The sequence below is a fragment of the Seriola aureovittata genome, chromosome 16 (assembly GCF_021018895.1).
Source record: "Seriola aureovittata isolate HTS-2021-v1 ecotype China chromosome 16, ASM2101889v1, whole genome shotgun sequence".
Lineage (NCBI taxonomy): Eukaryota > Metazoa > Chordata > Actinopteri > Carangiformes > Carangidae > Seriola > Seriola aureovittata.
The window spans coordinates 11,012,427-11,038,399 of record NC_079379.1 but is presented as its reverse complement, the minus strand read 5'-3'; the positions used below and the strand labels follow the sequence as shown (position 1 = coordinate 11,038,399).

Here is a 25,973-nt window from a genome sequence, read left to right as displayed (position 1 = left end):
ACCTTTGCTGTATTTTTAAACATCTTTTATGGTTTGTGAAAGTTTATTATCGACTAACTAAACCTGCTCCTAACTCCCCCCTTCACTCCAAACTCAAACAAACCTTATTAAAACCATAAACTGTAATCCTTACCCTCAAACTAAACCTACCGTTTCAATCCAATACATAACTGGTCCTCCAAGAAGTGTCTGCAGCCAGAACATTATCACGACAGGCTACTCCCTTAATTAATTGGGGGGACATTTGCTCCGCACAGTGATTGAAATGCACACAGGGACGCACCGTGCATGTTTCGAGGGGGCGGGGCAGCGGAGTAGATGGACTTGTGAGCGCATCTCGGCCATCAGAGGGCGGGTTTGTAGCGTTGTGTGCGCAGCGTGTGGCTCCTACTGCTGTTGCTGCTGCTGCTGCTGCTGCTGCTGCTGCTGCTGCTGCTGGTGGTGGTGGTGGTGATGCTGTTGATGTTGATGATGAGAGGAGCGGCAGGTACACACACCTCGCAACGGAGATCCAGCGTCTTGGATGCGACTTTAAAGCTGTGTAAAGAACAAAAGACGCCGACCTCAGCTCTCAGTTCTGAATGTGGTAGCCTGCCTTGCCTTATCATCACCTTTATCGCGGGTGTTGTTCCTATCTCATGAAAGCAGACTTGCCAAACAAAAGAAGGAGTGACTTGGAAAAGTGCGCAGCCGGTACGAGTAAAGAAGTCCAGATCCATTTGGCACAAGTGACGATGCCCAAATGGGTCTCGTCGCGATGGGATTTGAGTTGAAGAACACGTAATCACTCAGAAGTCACCCCGATTCAACCCGTCGTTAAGGTAACTGGGAAGTTGAAAAAGGCGTTTCTGACCGCTGGGATGTTGTGAGCGACACGTCGCCTGGGACAGAAGGAAGGATCGGGGACGCAGAAAGAAGAGAGGGGAACCAGGGCTGGACAAGCACCAAGAGGGATTATGGCTCTCGCAACGTTTTCTCTCAGCCTCATCACGCTGGCGCTTACAAACTTGCACCTGTCGAGAGCCAGCAACCGGCATGCGGTGTACTGGAACAGCTCGAACCTACTGTAAGTGGCTCTGCAGCCGTAACGCAGCTCTGTCCGTGTTAGCAGCGAATTAACTTGTGTTCCTCTGCTTTGATGCGCACCTGTGCTGATAAGTTGTCTTCAAGGCAGCGGGCATCCTCTGCAGACGTTTACAGCATGAAGCCCTTGAAACGCCACTGAAATACATGTAATGTCAAGAATAAGCCAGTTATTATTTCCAGCTTCAAGATAAGATATGAGATAATGAAGCTGATTTCAGTAGAGAACAACTGTTTCAGCAATTTTTCTGGCTTCTTTTCATCTCAAAACCTTAAATTTCCTTCCTGTCCAGTCATTTCAGTACAGTGAGTACAGTAACATGCATGTGAAGATGGAAACTGTTTTTCACCCTGCATGCAGAGTGCTTACTATATAAATATTTGATTTCTATCTCACATTTAGTCCATCCACTACTTCTCAGTAATGACTCATTTAAGCAGTCATCTTTTCATTTAGCTGCTGTCAGGTCTGTGTTGGCTATTATCCTACCTGCTGCCATGCAGCGCAGATACATAATTCATATACACGGCTCAAAACTTCCATAAATCTGCATGTGTGTGTGCACTCACTATAAATAAGAATGCTTGCCACACACACACACACACACACACACACACACACACACACACACACACACACACACACACACACACACACAGAGGAATTAATGTATTCACACACACACGCGCGTGCACACACACATCTGAGCCTATCCTTGGACTCCGATTCTTCCTACAACAGTAAGGTTGCTTACCTCAGGTAAGCTTCCCCAGGCTCTCCTATCTCTCTCTCTCTCTCTCTCTCTCTCTACCTGGGAGCTACAAAGCCAGCTTGCTGTGGGGCAGAGATCGATGTGGATTCTACTGCCTTTGTCTTCTCATTAGGCAACAGTGAATCCATCTTTCTCACATTCTTTTATCTCCTCTCCTCACACAACCTCCCTCTTTGCCCCCCCCCCCTCCATCCTCCTCTATCTGTGTTCCTCCTCTGTCCATTTGTATTCACCTCAGACGCGGGTCTCTCCTATCGCCTCTCTCTATCTCATACTTGGTTATTTTCTCCCCTCTCTTATTTTTCTGCTGTGTCTCACCAGTCAGCCTGTCCCCCTCAATTCCCTTTTTTTCTGCATCTCATTAACGACGACCCCCCCCCCCCGACCCCCACACCCCCATCTGCTCCTGGTCTCTCATTCACCTCCCAGGCTCTTAGCTGAGAGTACACATACAGTAGATGATTAGAATTAGAAATTGTACAAAAGTTATTTGAATGTATGCGGATGTGGGAAAAGTTCAAATATTTGAAGGTTTCTTTGGGTCAAACAGTGAGAAAACTGCTATAAAAGCGGATGGGAGCAGTTGAGGTGCTGCTGCAGCGCTGTCACTTACTCATTAATGTTAATGTGAGTGGCACAGTCACATTCAAAACTATTTTAGATTTATGAGTGCAGTTAATCGCGTCAGTGTGACATGAATAGGGAAAAGGTGTATTAACCGAGACTTCGTTGCATTTAAGCGCTGTGATAGTGCACAGGTTTTTGAATGTCATAATCAGTATTAGTCCAATCTATCAGTTTTAATTAGTCTTTCAGCGTGTGCTTAAATGATTTTCACAGCATGGGTAAGGCTGCTCTCTGTAGTCATTCATTACAATGTTAGCACATTTTGTGGCTTTAAAGTGACATTTATGTGTTAAAATGACAAATATGTGGTCATATTAATGAATTCAGAAAACTGTGTGTGTGTGAGAGAGAGGGAGGGAAACAGAGAGCAGGACAAAGTGCAGGTGTGGGTCTACATGGCTGCGTGTGCAAAACCTCCACATTGAGATACAAATCTCTAAAATAATGCAAAAACTGACCCAGTTTGCAGGTAGCAGACAAATCCTCAGAGGCCATGGCAAGAATACTGATGGCCATCAAGCTTTAAAAAGGCCTTAGGCTCAAGGCCACTTGTCCACCACTCGATCTACATGCATAGAGAACAAGCTGAAGGCCTCACTTGTTCAACGATGCTGCTCCTTCCCTCGTCCAGCTCCGGTTATTGAGACAGGCTCAAGAGGCAGCAGGAAGAAGAGAAGGCAGCAAGAGAGCTAAAAAACCAACCAAGGCCTTTAGGGCCAAACTAGAGTTGAGGCCTTAATGTTTTACCCGTGAGCGCAGCATTCAGTGCAGATGGTTACGGCACAGCTGCAAGAAATGGGATCACTTGTTAGCCAAGCTGTTTGCACCAAAGCCATGAAAAAGGCTTTTTATGATAACGCTCAGCTAGAAATGTCTTGCTCTGGTGTATTGAATGTCAGAAGGGGATTCTGACATAGTTGATATCCAGTTATACTGTGCTGTTTGATTTTCTGCAGCTTCTCTGAGGTAAACAACATCAGACAATTTATTAAAGCATTTTCCTCTGCAGCGGACAATTTGAGACGAGATGTCTCGATTATCATAACCCAAAAGAAATAGCCCAGAGTGCTTTGATTACCACCCAAGTCCGTCATGACCGCACTATCCCCCCCCCCCATTAGAAAGTGTTGCTCTCAGCTTCCGCTCTCAGCAGTGCGCCTGGCCAACTCGTTACAGATGTCCCTGCTAATGGCTGACTGAGGCAGGAAAAAACACACGCAGGCCATTAAATCATCTCGCATGTGAGGCCATCTGCCAATTAGAGGGGGGAGATGTGGAACATCTTGAGAGCACGCGGGAGCAGCGGTGCACTGCGGTAGCCTCGCCTACCCACAAGCAGCGTCCCATGCTCCTGCCACCTCTTCCCATCAGGTGTTTGGCCTCACTGGTTAGACAGGCCACATCTCCATAATTGGGCGCCCTATGTCAGCATGATCAAAACAATAGCGCAGCATTCGTTCAGTCTCCCACTCCTTTCCTAAGTCACACAGAGTCTCTACTAATGCTAATAACTTAGCAGGACACCGTAGCAAAAATCTTTGCGCCAGCGTGGGAAGGGATAGCAGGGAATGAGTTTGAACATGTGCCACACATCTCTCTCCTAAATTACTATTCCCTCGCCCGCTCAGCAAGATGAAAGTCTTCTTTCACTGTTTGTGGCTGATCCTCAGTCAGATGCAGCTCTGTGTGTTTCATGCTGCATATTATGACCCTGATTTGGACGGGAAATGGTGTCTGTCAGGCCCCTAGACCACATGAAGAAAAAAAACAACCAAATCCCCAGCACACCATATCTGCTGCTACAAAATAAATGATCACCTTGACAAATGGGTGGGTGCAGGTGTGTGCAGACCCAGTTAGACTTGGAGGTTGTTCCCTCGTGGCGCAGGGGAGAACCCTGACACCGCACAGGGAAGAGTTAGATATTTGGTTGCAGTAAAGGAAGAAAAGAGAGAGAGAGAGAGAGTAATTGAGTGATTGAGAAAGTGATGGGTGAGGAGAAATCTGAAAAAAACAAGGAAGGAAAGAGAAGTGTGAAGAAAATAACTGTCGTTAAGAGGTGGACAGGATGGAGGGAGAACATGCAGGTAAGATGGAAAGTGAAGCTGTCTTTTAGGAGAAGAAGGTGATGGAAAGATCGACTGAGCTGGCAGGGAGGTTGGAGGAGAGCGTGGGCTTTGCCGGATCTGGAAGTTAGGTTATTCGGCCGAATGTGCTGTAGCTGCTGTTTTGTGAGGAGATGATACGCACGGGAGTTGATCCGTGCTAATGTGGACATAGGCTGGGTCATTCATGTGGACCAGTGCTCAGAGACAATAGCGCGGCCGCCATTCACCTGCCCCTCTGCCCTGGGCAACACGGTGCAGACTGAGCATACAGGAGACAAGTGGATTTGCTACCTGATTACATGCATGTCCGCCCGCCTGCAGCTTCATCTCTGGGCTGCCTTGACAATTCTGCATACAAATGCATCTTATTCACCGGTATTCAATTTTGTTCTTTCACATTCATTGTACCACACAAGCGCCTCAAACAGCATTAGATAGCGTGTAGTTTTCTTTCCCTGGTTGCAATTGTGTTAAATGAGAATGTGTGAATAACAGTGATTGAAAAGGCCAAATTGATCTTTTATACATTTCAGAATGAAATTTGTCTCCAAGTATTTCTCTCTCCAACTAGCACATGTTGTTTGTGAACAGACTGCTTTATATTCTATATCTTACTAAGAAATCCAGAAATTCGATGAGCAGTGCTGTTAAATGGACAGTTAACTTGACATTATCACCTGGCTTCATTATGCTGCAGATCTGCAGTGTCGTCACCAGAGCTTACTGGTCTGCTAAGTGGTGTGCTGTCCATTTTTAGCTCGCTTGAATCTGCTACCAGTCGCATAAATGGATGGGGAAACACTGAAAGAATGTTTAATGGTTCATATGGATCCAAGGGTGTGGGTGTGCAGATCAATACATTTATATGGTATGGGAAGGTGAATGGACCTTGGCTGAACAAAAACACAACAAGGTTGCTTTCTGTGCAGCAATCAATCTGGGTGCATCAGGTGATCAATGTCCAAATGCATTTTTAATTTGATTTCACGGTATCAGTAAACTGCCACGAAGTGTCGGGAGCTCGGCTCGGGAAGCTCGGATCAAGTATTGCCTAGAACAGCATGCTTGAGAATTGATTATTACAGGCCTGTCAGTCACTCCTATAGTGTTCATGCTCCATGGAGGCCTTAACTATGTCTACACTAAACAAGGCCTTAGCATAGCTGCTTGAAAAAAAACAAAAACATGAGGCATTGCACAGAAGTAGTAAACAGATGTTTAAATACGACTGTGAGACCTACACAAGATAAGTTATGACCACACAAGATTAAAGAAAAAGATGCGAAGAAGTCTGAGACCTAAACAACATGTAAGTCCTTCCTCCTAAAGATAAAAACAAAAGAAAAAAACATATTTAAATATATCTATGGTGCCTAACAAAGTGCAAGTTATTCCTCCTCGAGGTAAAAATGAAAGAGCATATTTTCAGATTCAGCTCGCTTTACATATTCAGTATACACTGTCAAATGTCTCACTGCTCATCTGCATCACATTTTAAAGCAAACCTAGTCAAAAAAACACCACAGTGATTTGTTTTTTTTTGTATTTGAGGTATGCTGTTAAGACTTCTCCACACTTCCAGTCAAACTAATGTGAAAACAACTGCACAACCTAAAGAAATTAGCACAAACACATTAATGTTCATTCTGGGCTGTTGCTCTTGATAAACACTAATCTGGCTCTACAGTGCACTGAACATGGGTTAAATTAAAAGGTGGGCACAGATAAAACCTCTTGAGGAGAGACTTATTCAACCTGGAACTAAAGAGGTATGAACTGTGGGAAATGGCGAAAACTTTGATTATAACAATCAAGTCTTCCATCTTGGTGTTTCTACTTCTTCAACCCCTGGCTCCTCTGGAGGTCCAAAGCACTCGAAGCCTGCTCCGCTTCATTATTATGAGGAATTGGCAGGTTTGCTGGGCCATTATAACCTGTTCATGGGCTCTGATGGGAAGGTGCCACGGGACTCATCTAAGAGCTACCCCAGGTGAGGGGGAGCGTTACTTTCTTCGTAGGAGACCGAAGAAAAACATAGTTAGGCCCTTCATATGCCATCAAAAGGCATTTGCATTCCTTGCGCTCCAAGGTTATAAAAACTGCACTTAACTGGCAGTGCGAACCCACAGGAGATAGTCCTGATCCCAGACAGGTAGAACCAATTTCAGACTTAATGATTTGAATGCAAATTCTTTCTACAAAGAGGGCTTTCCAACTTCTGAATGGTAGCTCCACAGTACATTACACTGGGAGTCTGCACTGCAGTGCCAGTTACCCACTGGGAAATTACATTGCTGCTATGATGGAAATGGCTGCCATGTAGGAAAAAGATCAAAGCTGTTGATAGGTGGATGGTCACTGGCTGGAGTTTGATTATTCGGGAAATGGGCCTTGTTACGCTACATGGCCTGGAAAACGATATGGCAGCCACAGCAGTTGGTCAAAATAATTTGTTTTGTTATTGAAGCAGAAGGCTTCTTCTGAGGTATGGCAATTGAGGTGGTATTTTGCACCGACTGGCGCCCTCAGAGTTATCAGTGTCCCTTCATAAAAAAGGCAGCAAGTGAGGACACAGGTTTGTGCTCTGTCATATCTTGTTCTCTGTTCATTCCCTTCAGGTCCTGAGCCGTGACAGGTCTTCCCTCTAATGCTCTTGGGTGCTTAACAACAGCGGTGTTAGGAGAAGTGGAAAGTGTCCTCACAGCTTAGTGGATGATACGGCTCCAGTTTTCCTTTCATGCGAGGGCAATTTCAAATATGAGCTGCGTAATAATTAGGTATTCTGTTATAATTGAGATTTTTCCTATTGAAGATGTAATTATATGAAGGTCTGAGACCCTTTGGCAACCGCCGTGTCTGTAATGAGAATATTTGAGGAAAATTGAAATCTCTCTCTAGTGCTCTGTGCATCCAGAATGACTCAAAGTAATTTGACCCTTCAGCAGCAGCAGCCACCACCTTCAGTGGCTTAATGTATCCCTCTTATATTGTTAGAGGGAATATTTAAATCAGTACATCTTCAAGCGAAACTGTTCTATTACAAATATGATAGCAAAGTCTTTAGAGCTTGAAAGCGTGATGTAAGTGGATTGGACGGGAAGCTACCTACCGGCGAAAAAATGAAAGTTATATTCTTGTGAGGCAGCTGGAGGGCTGTGCTGCTCAGATTTTTACATTTGTAGATATTAAAATAGTCTGGCTGGTGAGGTGGCTACATAAGTGATGAAATACATAACTTTTTTTTTTTTTGAGAGAGGGCGTGCAGCTGTTGTTGGTTACTGTACTGTATGACCTGTACACACGAACCTTCACTCTGTGATTGAACCAGGAATGTCTGGGAGGGGTCAGCTGGCCCATTATTAGACTGCTCCACTGCTCCATCCAATGGGGACAATAAACAATTTTGTGAAAGCTGTGCATAACATGAGTTCTATGAAATATATTAAGATGATATTAGAATTGGACATACAACTGCTTTTTCCAATTTAGTTTCTGATGGCACTGAAGAAATTAGATATTTTATTTCATTTTTTTTTAAAATTGTAATCAAAGTACTCTAGACTTAACTGGACCACCGACAAACATTTTTATCATAGTTTAACTACATTCAGCTTCAAAGTTCATCTACATTTAGAATACCAGACCAATTTACTGTGGTTCACATTTAGTGAATACCTCCTGGGACACTGGGATACCTACAATTACTTCATCATTGAAATCATTACATGGCGGTCATATCTGACGCTTAAACTGGATAAAATCAGATGTGGTGGAAACAGGTCCTGTTCACTCGCTGTCTTTTAGCTGCCGAGCTATCGTTAGCAAACGTTACAGTTCCACAGACTGACAGAACAAGCTGCTGCTCAGCTCTGAATGAAATCGATTAAGGCAATTAAAATATTAATGAAATGTATTTGATGTGTAACTGGCAGATTCCGACTCTTGTTAATGGGTCTGGTAGAGTAAACTGCTGGTCAACGCTCGACTGCTCTGTAGCCAGAATGTGGAAATGCAAAATGATGTGCACAGGCAGCTATTTGTTTATTGACCAACAGGCTTATCGCCCTGTCGGTCAACATGCTCACTTCTTAAATATCACATGATATGCAGGTTAATTTTGTACTTCGGCTAACTAAATTAATTTTGCTAGAGCTCATCAAATCTAAACACGAGAAGCCTGCTGACAGCTTTGATTCTGCCCTGGATTTTATGAGGAACAACTAGGTGCAGGGAAGTTTTATTTAAAATTTTTTAAAGGGGTCACTGTCACAATCGCATGCTCTGGCTCCAACCCTGAATACGTAATAAAAAATCAGCGGATCCGATTACATCAACGGACCACCACACTCCTTTTCTTTCCAGCCGTGTTTCCACATCTTCAACCTCATCATTTAATCAGGTCTCGTGTTGGTCTGCATCAAAAATCTATTTGGAATTCATTTGCTGCCTTGATGTGTAAATTCAGTTATGGTTAATACATGAGCTACAGCATATGCATAATCACGTCCCTCTACTCATACGTGCGTTTTTTTTTTTGTTTTTTTACTTCCTGGTGTTCTCACCCATTGATTTATATGGACAATACGTGACTCATCTCGCACTACTGGCATCCACATAAATGGGGGCGGGGAGGTGGGGTGTTCCCCTTCCCCTGCCTTCTCTCTCTGGATCAGCGTGTAGTGCTGGTTAGAGAAACATCCCTACAGTGCAGTCTGTTATTTGCATGCATTAGAGCCGGGGGGGGGGGGGGGGGGGGGGGGGGGGTTTGAGGATGGACGAGAAGGGGTGGTGCCCTGCTTGTTATCACTAAATTTTGAATGTTCTACCATTACCAGATTATAGCGGAAATGTATGGCGGAATCAGCAGTCTGCATTTACCGTGCTGCCCCTGTTAAAACTGCAAATTCTCCTCTGGCTACGATATCTGCTGCAATGCTATTTATTTGGTTGGTTCAGCTGCTTTTCTTTAGCTGTGGGCTATGTACAGCAGCCATCTGTGTGTGCTTTTCTCATAACTGTAACGGCGTTAAACTCACATTTCTGACCATGACATGTACTTCGCGTTCAGTATGTGCCAAGACAATGGCTGGCAGTGATGTTTTCTCATGGTAACAACCTGCGTAATGCTGCATGGGACTGTGTCTAGACCAGCGTAGTGTGTAAAACTGGGAGACACACACAGAGACAAGCCCAGATCTTCACCATGCTGTGTGTGGGTGTATAGAATATCAATGTCCTGCTGTGCTCTCTGTGTGTGTGTGTGTGTGTGTGTGTGTGTGTGTGTGTGTGTGTGTGTGTGTGTGTGTCTCTGCCTGTTATTAGGTGGCATTTAAGGTGTTTTCATGTCTCATTGTTTGGGTTATGTATGTGTGTGTGTGTGTGTGTGTTTGTGTGGACCTGTGCATACATGCTTGTTTCATTGATCGGAGGTGAAAGCAGAGTAATGATTCTGTCTCCCTGTCTTGGCCCTCTCTGTCTCTTTTGGTCAGCCTCTCCGTCACGCCTGTGTTTCCTCTCTGTTCGTTCCATTTGCCTCGCAGAGCAGCAGCAGCCCCCTCTCTGTCTTCCTGCCGTGTCGTTTGAAGTGTTTTTGCTCAGCCTTCTGTTCCCGCTCCGTTCTCACCTTGTGCGGAGTCAATGGGAAGTCCCCGAAGACCGCTTCGCTCAACCGCATTGCCGTGCGTGGGAGGAGAGTGGGCACTACCGCCCATTTACCTCCCTTTAATTTATTGCTCTATTGCCATTGAGAGAGTGAATCACATACAGTATATTGTATCATTATTTAGAAATCCTTTTGCTCACTGCACCTGCACTTGTCTTTCTAGTACAGTGTGTGTTTTTTTTCTTTTCCTCTGCAGTCTGTGTTTGTGTGTGTAACTGTGTCTTTCAGTATAGCGTAAAGTGTATGTGCAGTAAGAGATAGATGGTTATGATAAATAGATTTGCTTTTGCAGCACTTAAAGGGATTCTGTGCCACTTCCCAGGAGGAAGAGGAAGGGAAAAAAATGGTAGAAAAAGTTACAACAAAAAATTAAGGGCTAGGAAGAAAGTAAGGTTGGGGTAGGGAAGCGTAAAAAAAAAAGAAAGAAAAAAAGATGGAATATTAGGCAGTACAGAGATGTAAAGGCAGAGAGCGGAGTGGAAGTGAGGATACGAGAGGAGGAGGGGAAGGGGGTGTGTGTGTGTTCGTATGTAGAGGAGAGGAAGAGTGTATGGAGAATATTAATGGTGTGTCAGGAAGTGGAGTATCTTTAAAGACCTCAACCTTTCTTTTAGTGCTCATGCGTACTGTATTGGAACAAGCAGCTTGGAGGCACTGCTGTGAAACCAGCAAAAACAGACAGAGAGAGAGAGAGATAGGCAACTGCATCATCGGCAGAAACTTAAAAATAACCACATACATTCATTACCAGAAGGAGTATTCGCAGGAAACAACTTGTAATGGCCACAACAACTGGAAATAACTGAGATAACAAAACGCCCACAATGTCACCGTTTGGTGTTTTTGTTTTTTTTATATCTTGCTAGTGCAGAATGTAATGTAATGTAATGTAGGGGAATTTGTTTGGCTCACTGTAACATGTTTATCAGAGGTGATTTGTTTGTTCTTCCCTCATTATCAAAATCCGTCTGCCTGGAGGAAGAGATCTGACCTGCAACATCTGTTCCTGATTTAGATACAGCAAACATTTACTATCTATCTATCTATCTATCTATCTATCTATCTATCTATCTATCTATCTATCTATCTATCTATCTATCTATCTATCTATCTATCTATCAAATTTACTCTCTTCTATTATAATTCATGCCATATCTCTTTCCTTCTGTATTATAAGCACATAGTCAAACACACTCACTGATTTTTGAGTTGCTGCTGTGTCAGGACTCTGAAAACCCTCCCAGCACCTGTCAGCACTGGGATCTACAGCAACAAGGAGAAGAGAAGGAGCTGCAGGTGTGTGTGTGTGTGTGTTTGTGTAAATTGTGCACATGCAGGAGAGGAAGGGAATTGAGAGAGAGAGAAAGAGAGAGAGAGAGAGAGATGCTCATTTACCAGATGATGCGAGGGAGAAACATGCGCGCTGTCTTTCGTGGAAGCCTGTGTCACAGGTGACAGCCAATGACAGGGCCAAGAACAGGCCTGTCACCGACGCAGGAACCAAAGAGGAGAGGAAGCACGGGAAATGAATATGGTATTCCTCATACAGCAAATGACAGAGAGATGCAGAGGCAGTGTAGGCGTACAGTATGGTGGCACTGAGAACAAGAGCAGAGCACATTGTTAAGAGTTAAATGATGTAGTGAAGAGAATAACATATACAGCCTGAGGTCGTTGTTTATGTTGGGAAAAGCAAGTGTGACACACAGCGACTGCAGAAGATGGATTCCTCCTGTGGAAATTGGTCTAATACCAGGAGGCTTATTCCCCGGGAGCCCTGAGTGCCGTTAAAAACATCGTGGGTCGTGATTGAAAAAAAGAGAGGGAGACTGTAGATAATCAAATTCACATCTCCGCTCTGTTATTTTTTTCATTTGATCTGGAGTAATGTAGATTGGAACATCAAGCTCTCTAGTTCTCGCTTCTGTCAAGATAAATCCCGTCTGCGGGAAGAAAGTTGTACTTGTAGCATTGTCACAGTTTCCGAATATGTGTTTCCACATTCTGACTTGGCATTTGCAATTCATGAAACAGGTTGTAATCTCTAATTAGCAGGCTTTAATTTCCATAACGGGAATGAACTTTTGGTCAAATTAGAGGTTCTATTAAGTTTTGACTCTAACCTCCAGCGTCTGCTGTATGGGGGTAAATTAGTGCCAAGGAAACCATATCTCTAGCTAATGTGCGGTGCCAGGAAGATAACAGCAGTTTCAAAAATGCCAGGGACATTAGCATTCCTGCGTGGTGCTGTGTGTGTGTGTGTGTGTGTGTGTGTGTGTGTGTGTGTGTGTGTGTGTGTGTGTGTGTGTGTGTGTGTGTGTGTGTGTGTGTGTGCGCGGTTTTAAATCTATAAAGAAATAAAAAATAAATTGCTGTTCGTCAGCAAAAAACGTTGCCTCTCATCTCCTCTTCCCAACCTCCACCTCCTCTTCATTAGACAGTTCATCAGCAATATATCATCATATGTATTATTTATGAGCAGAGCGCAGTTCATTCTAAACACACAGCACAGGTTTCTTTAGTTATTTAGGTTTCGGTTACATTTTCAAACTATTGTGTGTGTGTGTATGTATGTGGAGAAGGGGAGAGAGAGAATTCTCTGAACTTCAGAAAATGATGCTTTTCTGCCTAATGAGGACCCGTTCCCTCGCAGCGTTGCCACCTCCACCCGAGCGCAGAGAGAGAGAGCCAGGGTTCGCTGCTCTGCCAGCCCCTGCTCAGTGTCTTGTATGCAAATATCCATTCATTTTTCAATCAACCTTGTGGTTCATTCTGAGGCGTTCGATAGAGGTCTGGCCTTGTGCAAGGTAATTTACCCAAAATTCCTTTGACCTCCAAGGTTACCTGGTGGAATGACACCTTTAATCGCAAACCTCCACTCTGTGTTCCTCCATAGAGACAGAGGGATGGCACCGACTGAGCCATGTTAGCACCACTGACTGAAATATGATACAACACTTGGCACCAGAGTTTGGCTCTTAATGAGTCATTCTGCATATAACATAAGCCCTGACCTAAAGTTAGTCAAGGGACCAACTGACTTGACTCGCAGAGGTGTCACAGAAACAATCCTGAGGTCAGGCTACATTGCACTGAAAATATGTCTGAGCTCACGTTGTAATGTTTGTAACAAGGTAACAACTGCTCAGACTGGCAGCACCACTAATGAGGCAATTAAAAGTGAGCGGTGTTGTGAGCAGTAAATAACGTAGCCCAATGTTGTTGACAGAACTCCACACAACTTAAATTTTGATATTGTCTTAACTCTTACATTGTCACAACTATTTTGAATGAACTTCAGAAGTGTTTTTTTTTATGATTCAGAACTTTTTAGTTTATGAAACAATAATGAAAAAACTTGGCAGCTATAAATTTGCTTCTTGAGTAATGTGACTTCTGAATGACTGTCATGTGACGTTGACAACTCTCTTCTGACCTTTTGCTAACATCTTTAAGTCTCTGGTGTGAGGTGTGTGTGTGTGTGTGTGTGTGTGTGTGTGTGTGTGTGTGTGTGTGTGTGTGTGTGTGTGTGTGTGTGTGTGTGTGTGTGTGTGTGTGTGTGTGTGTGTGTTGGCTATCCCGATATTTGGCTGAAAATATCTTTACCTTCAGAAATGATGTCCACATTTGAATGTTTCCCATCTCATGATTTACATCTAGCACCGGGCTGTGGGCTCCTTATGCGGAGGTGATGGATGGCCGTGTGGCACGTCTGACTTTCATGCACAAGACCAGAGTCTGGGTCCTGTCGCAGGCCTGTAATTAACATTCACCTTTTAATTAACTGTTAAGTGTTTTTGTAGTCTAATCCTAACCATAATTTATTTGTCATCACCACAGTTTCTCTCTCTTCAACCATTGCTCTAAAATGTTGGCACTGGAAGTAAAAAAAAAAAAAAAAACACAAAAAACATTATGTTTGAACATAATTTTGCAGAATAGTCCAACACTGACGTTCTTGTCCAGAAACAGGGTAGAAACATCTGGTAGTTGGGCCTTAAACGAGAGATGGCCTCTTTCAACATTTACCATCAAGGTGCCTTTGAGCAAGGCAATAAACTTTTAATTACTCGAATGTGGCCATTTAATGACCAGCAATATAGGACTGGTTTTATTGTGTGTGTGTGTGTGTGTGTGTGTGTGTGTGTGTGTGTGTGTGTGTGTGTGTGTGTGTGTGTGTGTCTCTTTTTAGGCCAGTGCTGTAAAAATGAGAGTGGTCTGTGTAAACAGGTCTAGATACCAAACAGTTAAAATAAAGAAAACCCAGCAGTCTATATGACGGGCCTGAAACTGTTGGGAGGAGTTACACCTGGATTCACACTCATTCTCCGAGATGCTCCCCTTACATATGCTCAGCAGTTTATACTGAGATGTAGCATCAGTCTCCGTACAGTGAGACACCTCACTCTTTGCCACGCAAACCCAAAAGCTTTTCATCCATAAGCCCTGCGATTTAGACCAAAATACACTGTAGATCCGCTTGAAGCCACTTCACATCTTCAGTTCGCACCGAAAAGAAGCGTGTACACAGACAGTATAGTAAAACTTATAAAGATTCTTAACTGAGGAGTAAGTTTAAAATTGTATTGGCTGTTGAGAAATTATGCAAATTAGCTTGTTCCTCCTTTCCCCTCCAAATACACTTAGAGTTATCATGACCAACTGATTCAAGTTTTGATTAGGGGGACAGTTTTAAAAAAAAAAATGTTTTTTTAATGCTGTTGAGTTGTCACTGATGTGCTTTTATAAAAGAGCTAATCAACTGAAAAAGTCTTTGTATGGCCTGAATAACATAATGTCCAACTAATCAAAAAAGAAAGGGGCTGCACACACACACACACACAGTTACACAGACATATGCACAGATAGAAAAGCCGGTACCTCTGATTCCTCTCTGCAAAGCCCTGCAGGTGTGGTCCACTCCTCCTGCGCTGGCTATTAGCACAGCCTATCATTGGTATTCAATACCCGCTCCTAATTCCCCCACAGTGTTTTTTTCTCCTCTCACTTGACAGAGGACTGTGGGTTAAACGCCGGGGGGAGCGCTCCATCACGACTAGATCTGATCCAATTAAATACAGATTTAATCAGCCCCGCAGTCGGCGAGTGAATACGCAATGTGATCAGGCCGGTAGTAACTAGTGGCCCAGCAGCGCGGGCGCTGGTTTCCATCCCGGGGCTGGACGATTGGCTTAGTGGGTGAGGAGGCACCTTGATCCTATCTGACCTGTCAGTTAAGCACATCCACATATCTGCAGACAGATGTAGTTTTCACTTTTAGGAAACCTGATGGCATGTTGAAGCCGTTCCTTATACTTCTCTGCAGTGTCTGCAAACCCTTGCTCCGAAGACCCCTCGACCCACTGATTTAGTGCTGTGAGATACCGAGGCCGCAGCGACAGAGCCTCCTGTGGAAGATCTGCAAGATTTACTGTTGATGCAAACTCTCTATTAATTAGTGATTTAGGGACTGGATTATATCTGTGGCAGGCGGAAGCAGTCTGGAGGAGGTTAATCTTTCGCTCACTGGCAGAGAAGCGGAGCCTGTCTACCAGCGGCTGTGTGGAAATCATGGAGAAAAAAAACACCTCCCCTCTGCCAGAGAAGGAAGATTTTCCTGCCTTCCTCCCAAATGGCTGCAGCTGCTGATTGTTGAAACCTTTTACTCTGCAGAGGAAGCAGTCCTGTGATATGAAGTACAGCTCCCCAGTGTCCCATCAAAGTCCACTGTAACTGCTGTGTCACCTTCAGAGTTCCAAGGGAGGATTGTACATGGGGAGCTGCTGCAGAGCCTACTAATGAGAAATCACTGGGAAATTGGTTGCTTTTCAACATAGCCCGATGTCTGGGGTCATTTCAGTTATGACCCAAGACTTAATTACAAATCCTGCCATTTAGTGGATGGCGATGTGTCTCTGCTACTGTCTCTCTGCGACTCGATATTGCTGTGAAAAATAGCGATTCTGGCTGTGACTCAAATGTGTAACTGCAAATAAGTAATGCCTGCCTCAGTTAGCCACATCCCACACAATGCAAACATAACACACCATGTCATTAAGTGCACTGTTTAGTGTCTGAACCAGCTCCAACCTGGCAAGCACATCGCCCTGGCTGGTGCATTTAACAAGCTGGAGGTTTGTTCCTCATCCAGCATGCCAGTCATTTGTGTTAATGCAAACAACCCCCCCCCCCCCCCCATTCTCTGCCTATTTAATGTTTACAGTGATGAATTATGTGCTATCAGATCGTAGCCGCATATCCTGAGTGTCATTGGCATTCAAAGCATCCCTACAACCTCTATTGAAAAACCACAGAGGACAGATTCCTTGAATTCTTTGCATTATTCAGTGAAGCTTATCTCAGCCTATTATATGGAAAAATCTGCAATTAATATAAAAATTACTCCAGGAGATTTCACAGTGTTTCCCAATAAAAGGTCTAAAGATGTATAATTTGTTAATTACACTGAAATGATTCCAGTTTTTCACTGTGAGCATTTTAGCCACATTCTGCCCCTGGGACAGGCATCTTTCTCTCTTCTTCCACCTCAGATCAGTAGCCTTTAATTACCTCTACTGTTTGGAAGAAGCCTCACCTCACTTGTTATTTCCAGGTGTAAATGAGCTGAGGAGAGAAAGGTTACCCCGAGTCCCACAAGACCGTGCAGTCCTTCAGGATGGTCTCGGCTCACCCCTGCCATAGTCTGATATCTCAAACAGAGCTGTGTTTGAAGTGCTCGGTTGGGTGCCTGCGCTTTCTGCACTTGGGCGAGAGTCGTGGTGCTTGTTCAACTCTGGCAGCCCCTCTGTAAGTTCCTTCTTTTGTATTTGCATACCGAACAAACAGGAAATTGTGTTCATTTGTATGCAAATGTGTTTGTCCCCAAGGCTGGGATTTTGAATTAAAAGTTTTACCGTCCCATTAATTCCAAATTACACACAGGCACTGACATGGGCTCCTCCGCTCGGCAGGGGGGTATCCAGCTTGCCATCCAAACGCGTCTCTGTCAGTTTAGGCTGTTTAGTTTGCCATCTGTGAAACGGAGTCGGAATTTGGATTTAATCTGGTCCACTGATTTGCAGATTGATCATCTGCACCACGTTGCAATCTCCTCTTAATTATCTCGAAGAAAATATGCAAAGATTTCGGTGTGATTGATATTCGGGGATACTACTAGAGACAGACGTTAGGAGGCCTTGGAGTGGTTGACTGACAGGTTGTGAGCAACATGGTGAATGAGAGGGAGTGTTGAAGGCTGTCCTCCATGCCGATGTAGCACACCTCATCAGCCCTGCTCATTAAAATACATGTACAACCTTATGAAAAATGCATGACCCCATCAATGACGTGTGGCATGTATAGCCTGATGCTGACAGTCAAGGTAATATGAAAAATTAGCACCTACGCATCGGCCTCTCAGAAGGGGCTGTGCACAAAGGGCCTTGTCTTTATCATAACGTTGCCAATCAAGCAATAACATTGTATTAATTCAGCTGCTCAAGGTATTGATTTTAGTGATTGAATACCTGGTTTCATTAATGGCTTAATTTGAACCTACACTGATGCTAATGGTTCATATATTCTGATTTCATAAATGATCAAGTCATAGATACATAGATAATTTGTTCATTCAGCTGGAAATACCATAACAAAGAAGTGATACAGGCATTTTATTGGACGTATCACTGGGCCGTTCTTACAGTATAAAGTATATAGGCCTGCTGTCGCCGTGCTTCTTTTGTTCTTTGGTTTTATTGTGTTATCTCTTATTTATCATGATTTGTCCACAAATAGTTCAAGACAAAATATTTGCTAAATATTGAAGACGGATTCAGACCAATAGAAATCAAACCTGGTTTTTTCGCCTAGGTGGATGAACCTCACCATGGATGAACATTAAAAAAAAAAAGAAAAAAAGATTAAATTTGACCCACAAGGACAAACAACACACATACACACAGTGACGTTCACAAATTAATAATGCATGGAGCACATCTTGTACACACGCAGACTTTTGGCAGCCATCTGATGTCTGTGTGATGAGCCAAAGGGGGGACACATCATTTTTGACTCTCCAGTCAGAGAGTGATGGTGGCTGAGTGTTCAGTTGCCAGGTTTGCTAATGAAAGGGGGAATTGGGCTTTGTGTCTTTTCAAAGACTGTAACGCAGGCTGTGTTCTTTGGAGGTGGTACAGTACGTAACCTGGAAGGAGCCGACGTCTGACAGGTTAAAAAATGACTTTGACAACAGCACAGACTTACAGTCGGTAATGGTACCTGGGAGGGGAATTCTCCAGGTTGCTAGAAAGCACTTAGAGGCAAACGTAGTGTACAGCTTAGACTGCTGGGCCTAAGAAACTCAGGCAGCATCACTTGATTGGAAAATATTTTATCAGTCATTTGCCTGAATCTTTTCCTTGATTTTTTAAAAAAAATTTTCATGGCATTTGTCTTGAGTGTGAGAGTGTGTCTTTTTTTTTAATTTTATTTTAGATTTACTGTTTATAAAATCTGTTTGAAGTCAAACAATATTGTCTTAAGAGAAAAAGGAGAACCTGCCTGTTTAAAAAAGAAAACAAACTGTGTTTTGAATGAAACACAATAGACACACAGCTTTTAATACTGTACATAACAATCTCCCTGTATTGATTGTGAGTGCATTAGTGTTGCTTAGTTATTTTGACAATATTTTACCTCGACAGTAAAACAATATTCACAACATCTATTCAAAGAAATTGGTTTGCACGTGTGATGCAGCTGTTTATTATTTGTTAGTGGAAAAATCAATGTGAAATTTATGACAAACAGATGGAACCAGGATTGTTTTGCACCTGAACAAAACCATTTTTCAACACTCGGAGAAAACACCAGGCACATTTCTGCCTTCATTAGCATAACTGGCAACCACACTCCCTGCTCAGCTCACATCGCTCTGATTGAAAAAAAAAAAGGGAAAAAAAAAAAAGGATGTGAAATCCCTTATCAGCATTTGTTGTCATTACAGACACCATTCTGAAATTTCTATGTATATAAGATGTCACGTGTAACATTTAGATATAAACTGCATTGAGCTGCTGTTTTTCTACAAGGTGAAAACCATTTATTGTGTATGTGACTAAAATCGTGGATTGGATTTTTCTTTCACAAATGTTTTACACTCGTTACAAATGCTCTGAAAAACTGGCAAAATAATAGATCATTAAACATTTGTGGATGCTTTCTAATAAATATGGAGTTAATTCTTAGTTACAACTGCATGTCTGGAATAGATATGTAGCGGTTTTGGATTCAGGTTAATTGGAGTGAATATTGAATGTAGATACGATTGCTGAGCCAAGTTACATGCTGTCCTCTCTCTCACTGTTTCAGAGGGCCGGCTGCCTTCGTAGCATGTATGACAGAATGTGCTGCTTTGTAATGAGAGTTGCTGATATGTTTCTGCACAAATTAGTCTGTTTATTGTACTTGGTGGACAAGGTGAATCTGAGAGGGACAAATAGAGAAACTAGTCTTTTATAATGAGCTTCCATATACCAAACACTGAAGCTAATCATTAAGTTGCTTGTTTTTCCTCTTTGGAATCTAGATAGATTTGATATCCTGGATTTGTCAGTAACAAACATTTTTAATTGAATGCATGCAGGGAAAAAGCATGTTGCCGTAATCAATCACAAGACAGAGCAAGTTGCAGCTGATTACAATCTGTCAGAAGAAAAACCTCATCTGTGCTTCCAAATTCATTGATGACCATTGAATCCATTGATTGCCTGCGCACCTTTTTGCCTTTTCCCTCCCTCCACTATTGTTCTGTCCTTGAGTGAACTGTCACAGAGCACAATGTAGCCTGTAGTGTACACTTCCTGAGATTGTCACGATTGCCACAAGTCATTACAAGTCACTCTCTTGTGAGCGCTAAAAAGAAAAGTGGTGACTTGGAACGGAGATTGAACCGGAGGAAACCTGCAGTCTGTCGGAGGCTGTAGGAAAATAGTTGGTAAAAAAGGACGCAAGGTTAAAGGAGGTGGAAGATGAACGTGGCACAAAATGTACCAGCGCCATTATCGCAACCTCCAACTCGGGCACCCTATCCACCTGTTATTAGCGGTGAATTGGGAGAATTGGATTAGACTGACTTGTCTTTAAAGGCTTCTAGAAAAAAGCTGCCAAAGCCTTTCTGCCTTTCTGCCCGAGAGCCAGCGAGGGTCAGCGGGAGCGCGTGAGTGGGCAACGGCCGGCAGTCACAGCCACTCAGAGACACCCTGGAACGGGGAGAGTAGAGAGCCAACCACAGCTTGGCAGCTCCATTGGAGTCTGATAAGCTTTAATAGCACCGCCACAATGATTCACACCATGTAAGACACACACACACACACGCACACAGGCACGCACACACACACACACACACACACACACACACACACACACAGAAACACACACACACCTCTAGCAGCCTTGTGAGGAATAATTTCTGGACCCTGGATAAATTTGCAGTAGCAGGGAGTCTCTATTTACTAGTAATTGCATTTCTCTGCCCTCTTTCAGCCCTGCCTTCAAAAATGTTCTGTGCCTCAGGAAGTTGAAGGTGGCTGGGGAAAAAGCAACAGAACATGTTGTCGGCCTCACACAGTGCTCTGCCACAAGTTGACAGTTTATAGGCCAATCTGTACCATACATGAATACAAGCTGTGCACCATACATAACCTGTCAGACAGACATGTTGCATCATCTGCTTCTCTCGGGAAGCTCGCTCGACTGGAACAAAATGTGTCCAACCGCAGTGCGTGTGGGTCCACTCACTATACAATGACTTAATTGATCCATTTACTCACCATCACAGATGCAACAGGATTACGTTCCAGCAAATGAAGATGTTCAAACACAACATCTGTATTAACTGCAGCTGTTCATTGGTGTAAATTATGATAAATGGTCTGGGTGTTTGGTTAATTTTCCACGGTGGAACGGGCCTTTTGGCTTTGAGGCAAACAGTTGAGGGAAACAGAATGAAACAGCCCAGTACGCCCAGCAATTACTCTCATATTGAACAATTCTGAAACGCACAAATTTTGTCCAGGGCCAACATTTGGTGGCAGTGCACGGAGGATGGCTCAGCGACGGGCATAAGGGTGGTAAGGTTGGATGGTTGTAGTGCATCCAACTTTTATACTGTAGTTTTACCACAGAACAACATTGATGTTCACAATCGTTCCCTAGTCTGGAAAGGGTATTTCTTACTTCACAACCACATAGTTGGAGATAGATATGTTAGTATGGATATACCCAATGTAACTCTTTAATCCAGAATACCACTGGATCCTACATTTCCCATAATGCAACTTGATGCATCAGCATGTGTCATTAAACCATCCCTGCCTGGAAAACATCTACATTTTCTAAAACTCCACACACCCAGTTTGTAAGACAAATTTTCTGTTATAAATTTTCAGTCTCCGAGATCAATGCAAGATAACCCTGATGACATCACTGTGACATCATCCAGGTTATGTTCTTGACAAATGTTCGCCGGAGGACATTACGCAAATGTTTTTCCAGCTAATAAAACATTATCCAACCATGACAAGTGTAGAAATGATTGAATTTTCCTTTTACCACACACACACACACACACACACACACACACACACACAAACACCACATCAGATTGAAGAGAGGGCTGGCCATTCAACATAAAGCTTGATCCCCCAGCTCCTTCCATCGATATGTGTTGAACCCCAAAACTGTCTCTATTGTGTGTTGAGAAAAAAAAGTTTTCTTTTGATGAGAGCGTCTGAATGGAATATTTAAAAAAAAAAAAAATCGATGATTATGTCATTTAACAGAGTGTAATCTGGCATTTTGCAGAGTCGTCTTATTAATGTTGTGTCTGGCAATAGGGTTAAATAAATAAAACAGCAATAGAGAGAAATCTGTGTGTCACCAGCTGTGACTTACAGTATATGTTCTCATTGAGTGTCTCTTGACTGATGAAAGGGGCTGTGTAGGGATGTGTAGGGATGTGTAGGGATGTGTATGGATGTGTAGGGATGTGTAGGTTGAATATGAAGATATAGAGGAGAAGAATAAGGGTAGTGAACATGACGGATGGAGCAGAGTGCTAACACAAAGTAGTGCCCCCAATTAATCTACACAGGGCTAAATGGGAAACAAACAGGGAAACGCCACATGGACCAAAAAAAAAAAAATCAATGTCTGAAACAGTTACTTGAATAAAATAGCAAACTCTGTGCAGCTCAGTGTAGTTTTTGAGTCTTCATTCTCCCTCAGTCAGAGAAAGGATCTGCTCCTTGTTAGTAGGGAGTCACTACAATGCAATAATGTACTTAGCAGCTTTGTCTGTAGAGAGCGAGAGCTGTGCAGACTGCCAGCAAGTGGAACAGATTGCAATATTGCATATGACTCAAAATGTCCATCTGCCCCCATTATGTGTGCAGTTTCTTTTTTTCTCCCTGTTTTTTCTCTCTCTTTTTTTTTTTTTTTTTTTTGCTGCTTTCAGCATTATGCCTAAAGTGTGCTCACATATCTCTCTCTGCTCCTGGGAGTTATATTTTTTTTTTGCAAATGAACATGCAGGGGGAGGTACTTAAACACACACACGCACACACACATATACGGGCAGCCTCGATACAACAGGTAATTATTTGCAAAGAATGGAGCAAGTGCGTGGGGTGCAAATTGCATTGTGGGATGGCTCCGCGGGACTGAAAGATGTCAATTGGAGAGGCAGCCATTTTTATGTACAACTCATCCATTGTTCTCCGTGGTGAATTGCAGGGGGCAGTGTCACTGTATTTACATGTACCTGTTAGAACGTGGGCGTATTTGTTTGTCTCTGTCAGAGAGGATGATTTGGCCCCTCGCTGGAGAACACTGGCTGTGCACAAACTGCCGCTAAATGGGAACATGAGTTTAGCAATAATTCGGAACCCCTCTTGAGAGCGACACCGAGGTGTGCAGAAAGCCTGTCGCCACCTGTCACAACCCTCAAAACAGCAGGGAGGGCAGAAAAAAAAAAAAAAAACCACACACCTGCCTGTCAAAACTCTTTTCACTCTCTTAATTGTTCTACGCACATTCGCAGGATTACTGGTTTAATTCTGCTTTATAATCACCGCTCATTGTTCCCACTTATTGTTTCCTTGCTCAATTTGTTTTGTTTGTGTTCACACTTTGGCTACACAAATGTATGTCATGCCAACCAAGCGATTTGTGCTCAAGGCAAGTGAATTTAATTTAATTTAAGGAGAGCATAGAGGAAGAGCAGGAGCAGGAGAAAAGAATTGGGGTGGGGGGGTGAAGAAGCACCTGCAGACATGGGGAAACAAGTAAAGCCAAGATGAAAAGATGAGAATGAATACTGTTTTAGTGATTCTACATGGACACTGTTTTAACCAACGCACCTGACAGAAGATGATGGATTATTCATTTAAAAGGACACAATTACCATATTAAGTAGGCCGGTTTTTAATTCATGAATCAGGCTGCTACATGTGGTGCCTATTCGTTTGGAGATAGAATACTAGTAACGACAAAGCAGCTCCCTCACTTTTGGCTGCCCATGCATATGCCTTATGAGATGTCTTTGATAATCCTAGGTCGATGCCGTACACTTATCTATTGAGATTAAGCTACAGGATCCAGTAATCCTTGATAGGATCTGCTATTCAGTGTGGCTGCTACGGCTAAGATTATATTACAGTGTTTTCCACTTCCAAACAGAAGATTTTATTTATTTTGTCAGCCAAAAATTTAATTACTAGATATATTACAATGGAAAAAATGAATTTGAACCTGCAGGATTAATAGAATATAGACTGTTGCTAACTTTGTGATAACGGGATGGGAGTGCTGTTGTAGTGAAAAAAAAAAAAGTCTACTGTTAGAGCCTTTACTGCAGCTAAAAGCACGTATGAACTTCTGTGCAGTTTAATTTCCAACAGTCCAGTATTAACAGATTATTGGCTGCAGTTTTTTTGAGTTAGTAGAGACTGGTACCCGTTTTGTGAACTATGAGGTTCTGCGGACTGGAACGTGTCCAGCTCGCTCTCCACGGTGGATTTGGGTGGTTCAGGGCCCTTTGCCCAGCACGTTGGGGTGCCCAGGGGCAGCAAGAAAGGAGACTGATCGAACTGGTTTTACACTGGGGTTGTCAGAGGTCTCCTAACTTTCTCACAAATCAATATGGGCCTTAAACTGCAGCCAACCGGCTGAAACTGGCTGCAATTTCCTCCCGACTCTGTCCATGTTTCTCATCAGTAATGACTGAGCAGTTTGAATTGAGCCAAATACCCCTGTGGGCCAGAGAACACTGACTCATGTTGCTCGCACACATTAATAATGCATTATAGCATGTAACACGGGATAATTAACTCTGCTGCTAAATACAAGCTCAGTCCAAAGTGCCATTCTGCCAGGATGTTGTTTGCTGAGAGTGAGAAAGCGTAGGGTGATGACTAAGCCATCCATCTTTGTTGTGAATGATTATAGGCTTTACACTTGTTTTTTTTATTGTCCTCGTTGTTTGGTTTGCGTTTTGTTTCATCATTAAATCAGCGAGAAGAGCTACAATTAGATAGATATTAATCAGCAGCTCAGCTGTGAGCCAGACAAACCTTTATTTCTTGATTCCAACAATGTTCAGTCTAAGTGCTGAATTAAAATGTGTGTCATTACCTCCTTTATATAAAGCTGGTTGTCATTTTAAATTTCTAGATGGAAGGCTGCCAATACGATACCTGGGTTTCAGTACTGACTTTAAAATTATCTCTGTTTTAGACATTGAAAAAAGAGCAGGAACAATTGGCTGGTTAGTTAAATCACCAGGAAAGTATTAATAATTGATTCTCCTTTTAAAATCATTTTTTTAAGCAAAAATTCCACATAATCTCTTCAAATGCTGCTTCACATTGTGACAGTAATCTGAATATTTAAATATCTATTTTGGATCTTCAACAATGAAGATGCTACCTTTGACTCCTGGGAGATTATGATGATTTTTTTCACTATTTTATGACATTTAAACTAATCAATCACTGATCAGTCAAAAGAAACATGAATAGATTAATTGATGATAAAAAAAAATAATCATCAGTTGCAGCCCTTTCACTTTAGTAAAGTAGTTTGACAAGAAAAAAAAAATTGCAATCAATTTACTACCATCTTGTGTAGCTTTCAACTATATCTATCTTACACTCTTTTTTAAACACTCCACCCACTGAAAATACAATGAGATGTGGTTTAGAGATTTGGAAAAAACTAGTAAGTGGACCTTGAGTTAAGATTTTCATTTTTTCAAGATGCCTATTTCATTAACACAAGCTGCCGTCATTAGATACAAAGTAAAATGAGCAAAGTTTCCAGTTTCCTCAAATCAGGAAATGTCAGGTCAAACAATAAGTAAGACTAAGAATCTGAGCAATTTGATGCTAACTGTCACTTCCTGATGACACTTGATGTTACAAACACGTTTTTACTCGGAAAAGTACTGAGTCAAAAAATACTGTCCACAACACTTGCTCTATACCAGAGTGTTCCTTTTCCCCGGAGCACAGAGTGACTCAGTTGTTTATAAGTTTTTGTACTTCTCAGCTCTTTCAGTGTTGCTTCAGTTTGTGCTCTATGTGTCTCTTTCACTGATGACTGAGCAGCCTGAATTCACTATGTCCTGCTGTTTAGAGACTCCACGGTGCGTTCGCTGCACCT

General features: G+C 42.8%; 1 protein-coding gene across 2 annotated transcripts in view; it reads left to right on the top strand.

Annotated features, from left to right (window-relative positions):
• The first annotated feature begins 337 nt into the window (after positions 1–337).
• efna3a (ephrin-A3a) overlaps positions 338–25,973 on the top strand; it is a 59,144-nt gene continuing 33,508 nt past the window's right edge. The window contains exon 1 of one of the 2 annotated variants that reach the window (XM_056399882.1): positions 338–1,066. In XM_056399882.1, the coding sequence (XP_056255857.1) occupies positions 957–1,066 (110 nt within the window). In that variant the 5' untranslated portion in view covers positions 338–956. The remainder of the gene's footprint in view (positions 1,067–25,973) is intronic. The other variant, XM_056399881.1, reaches the window with a different exon arrangement.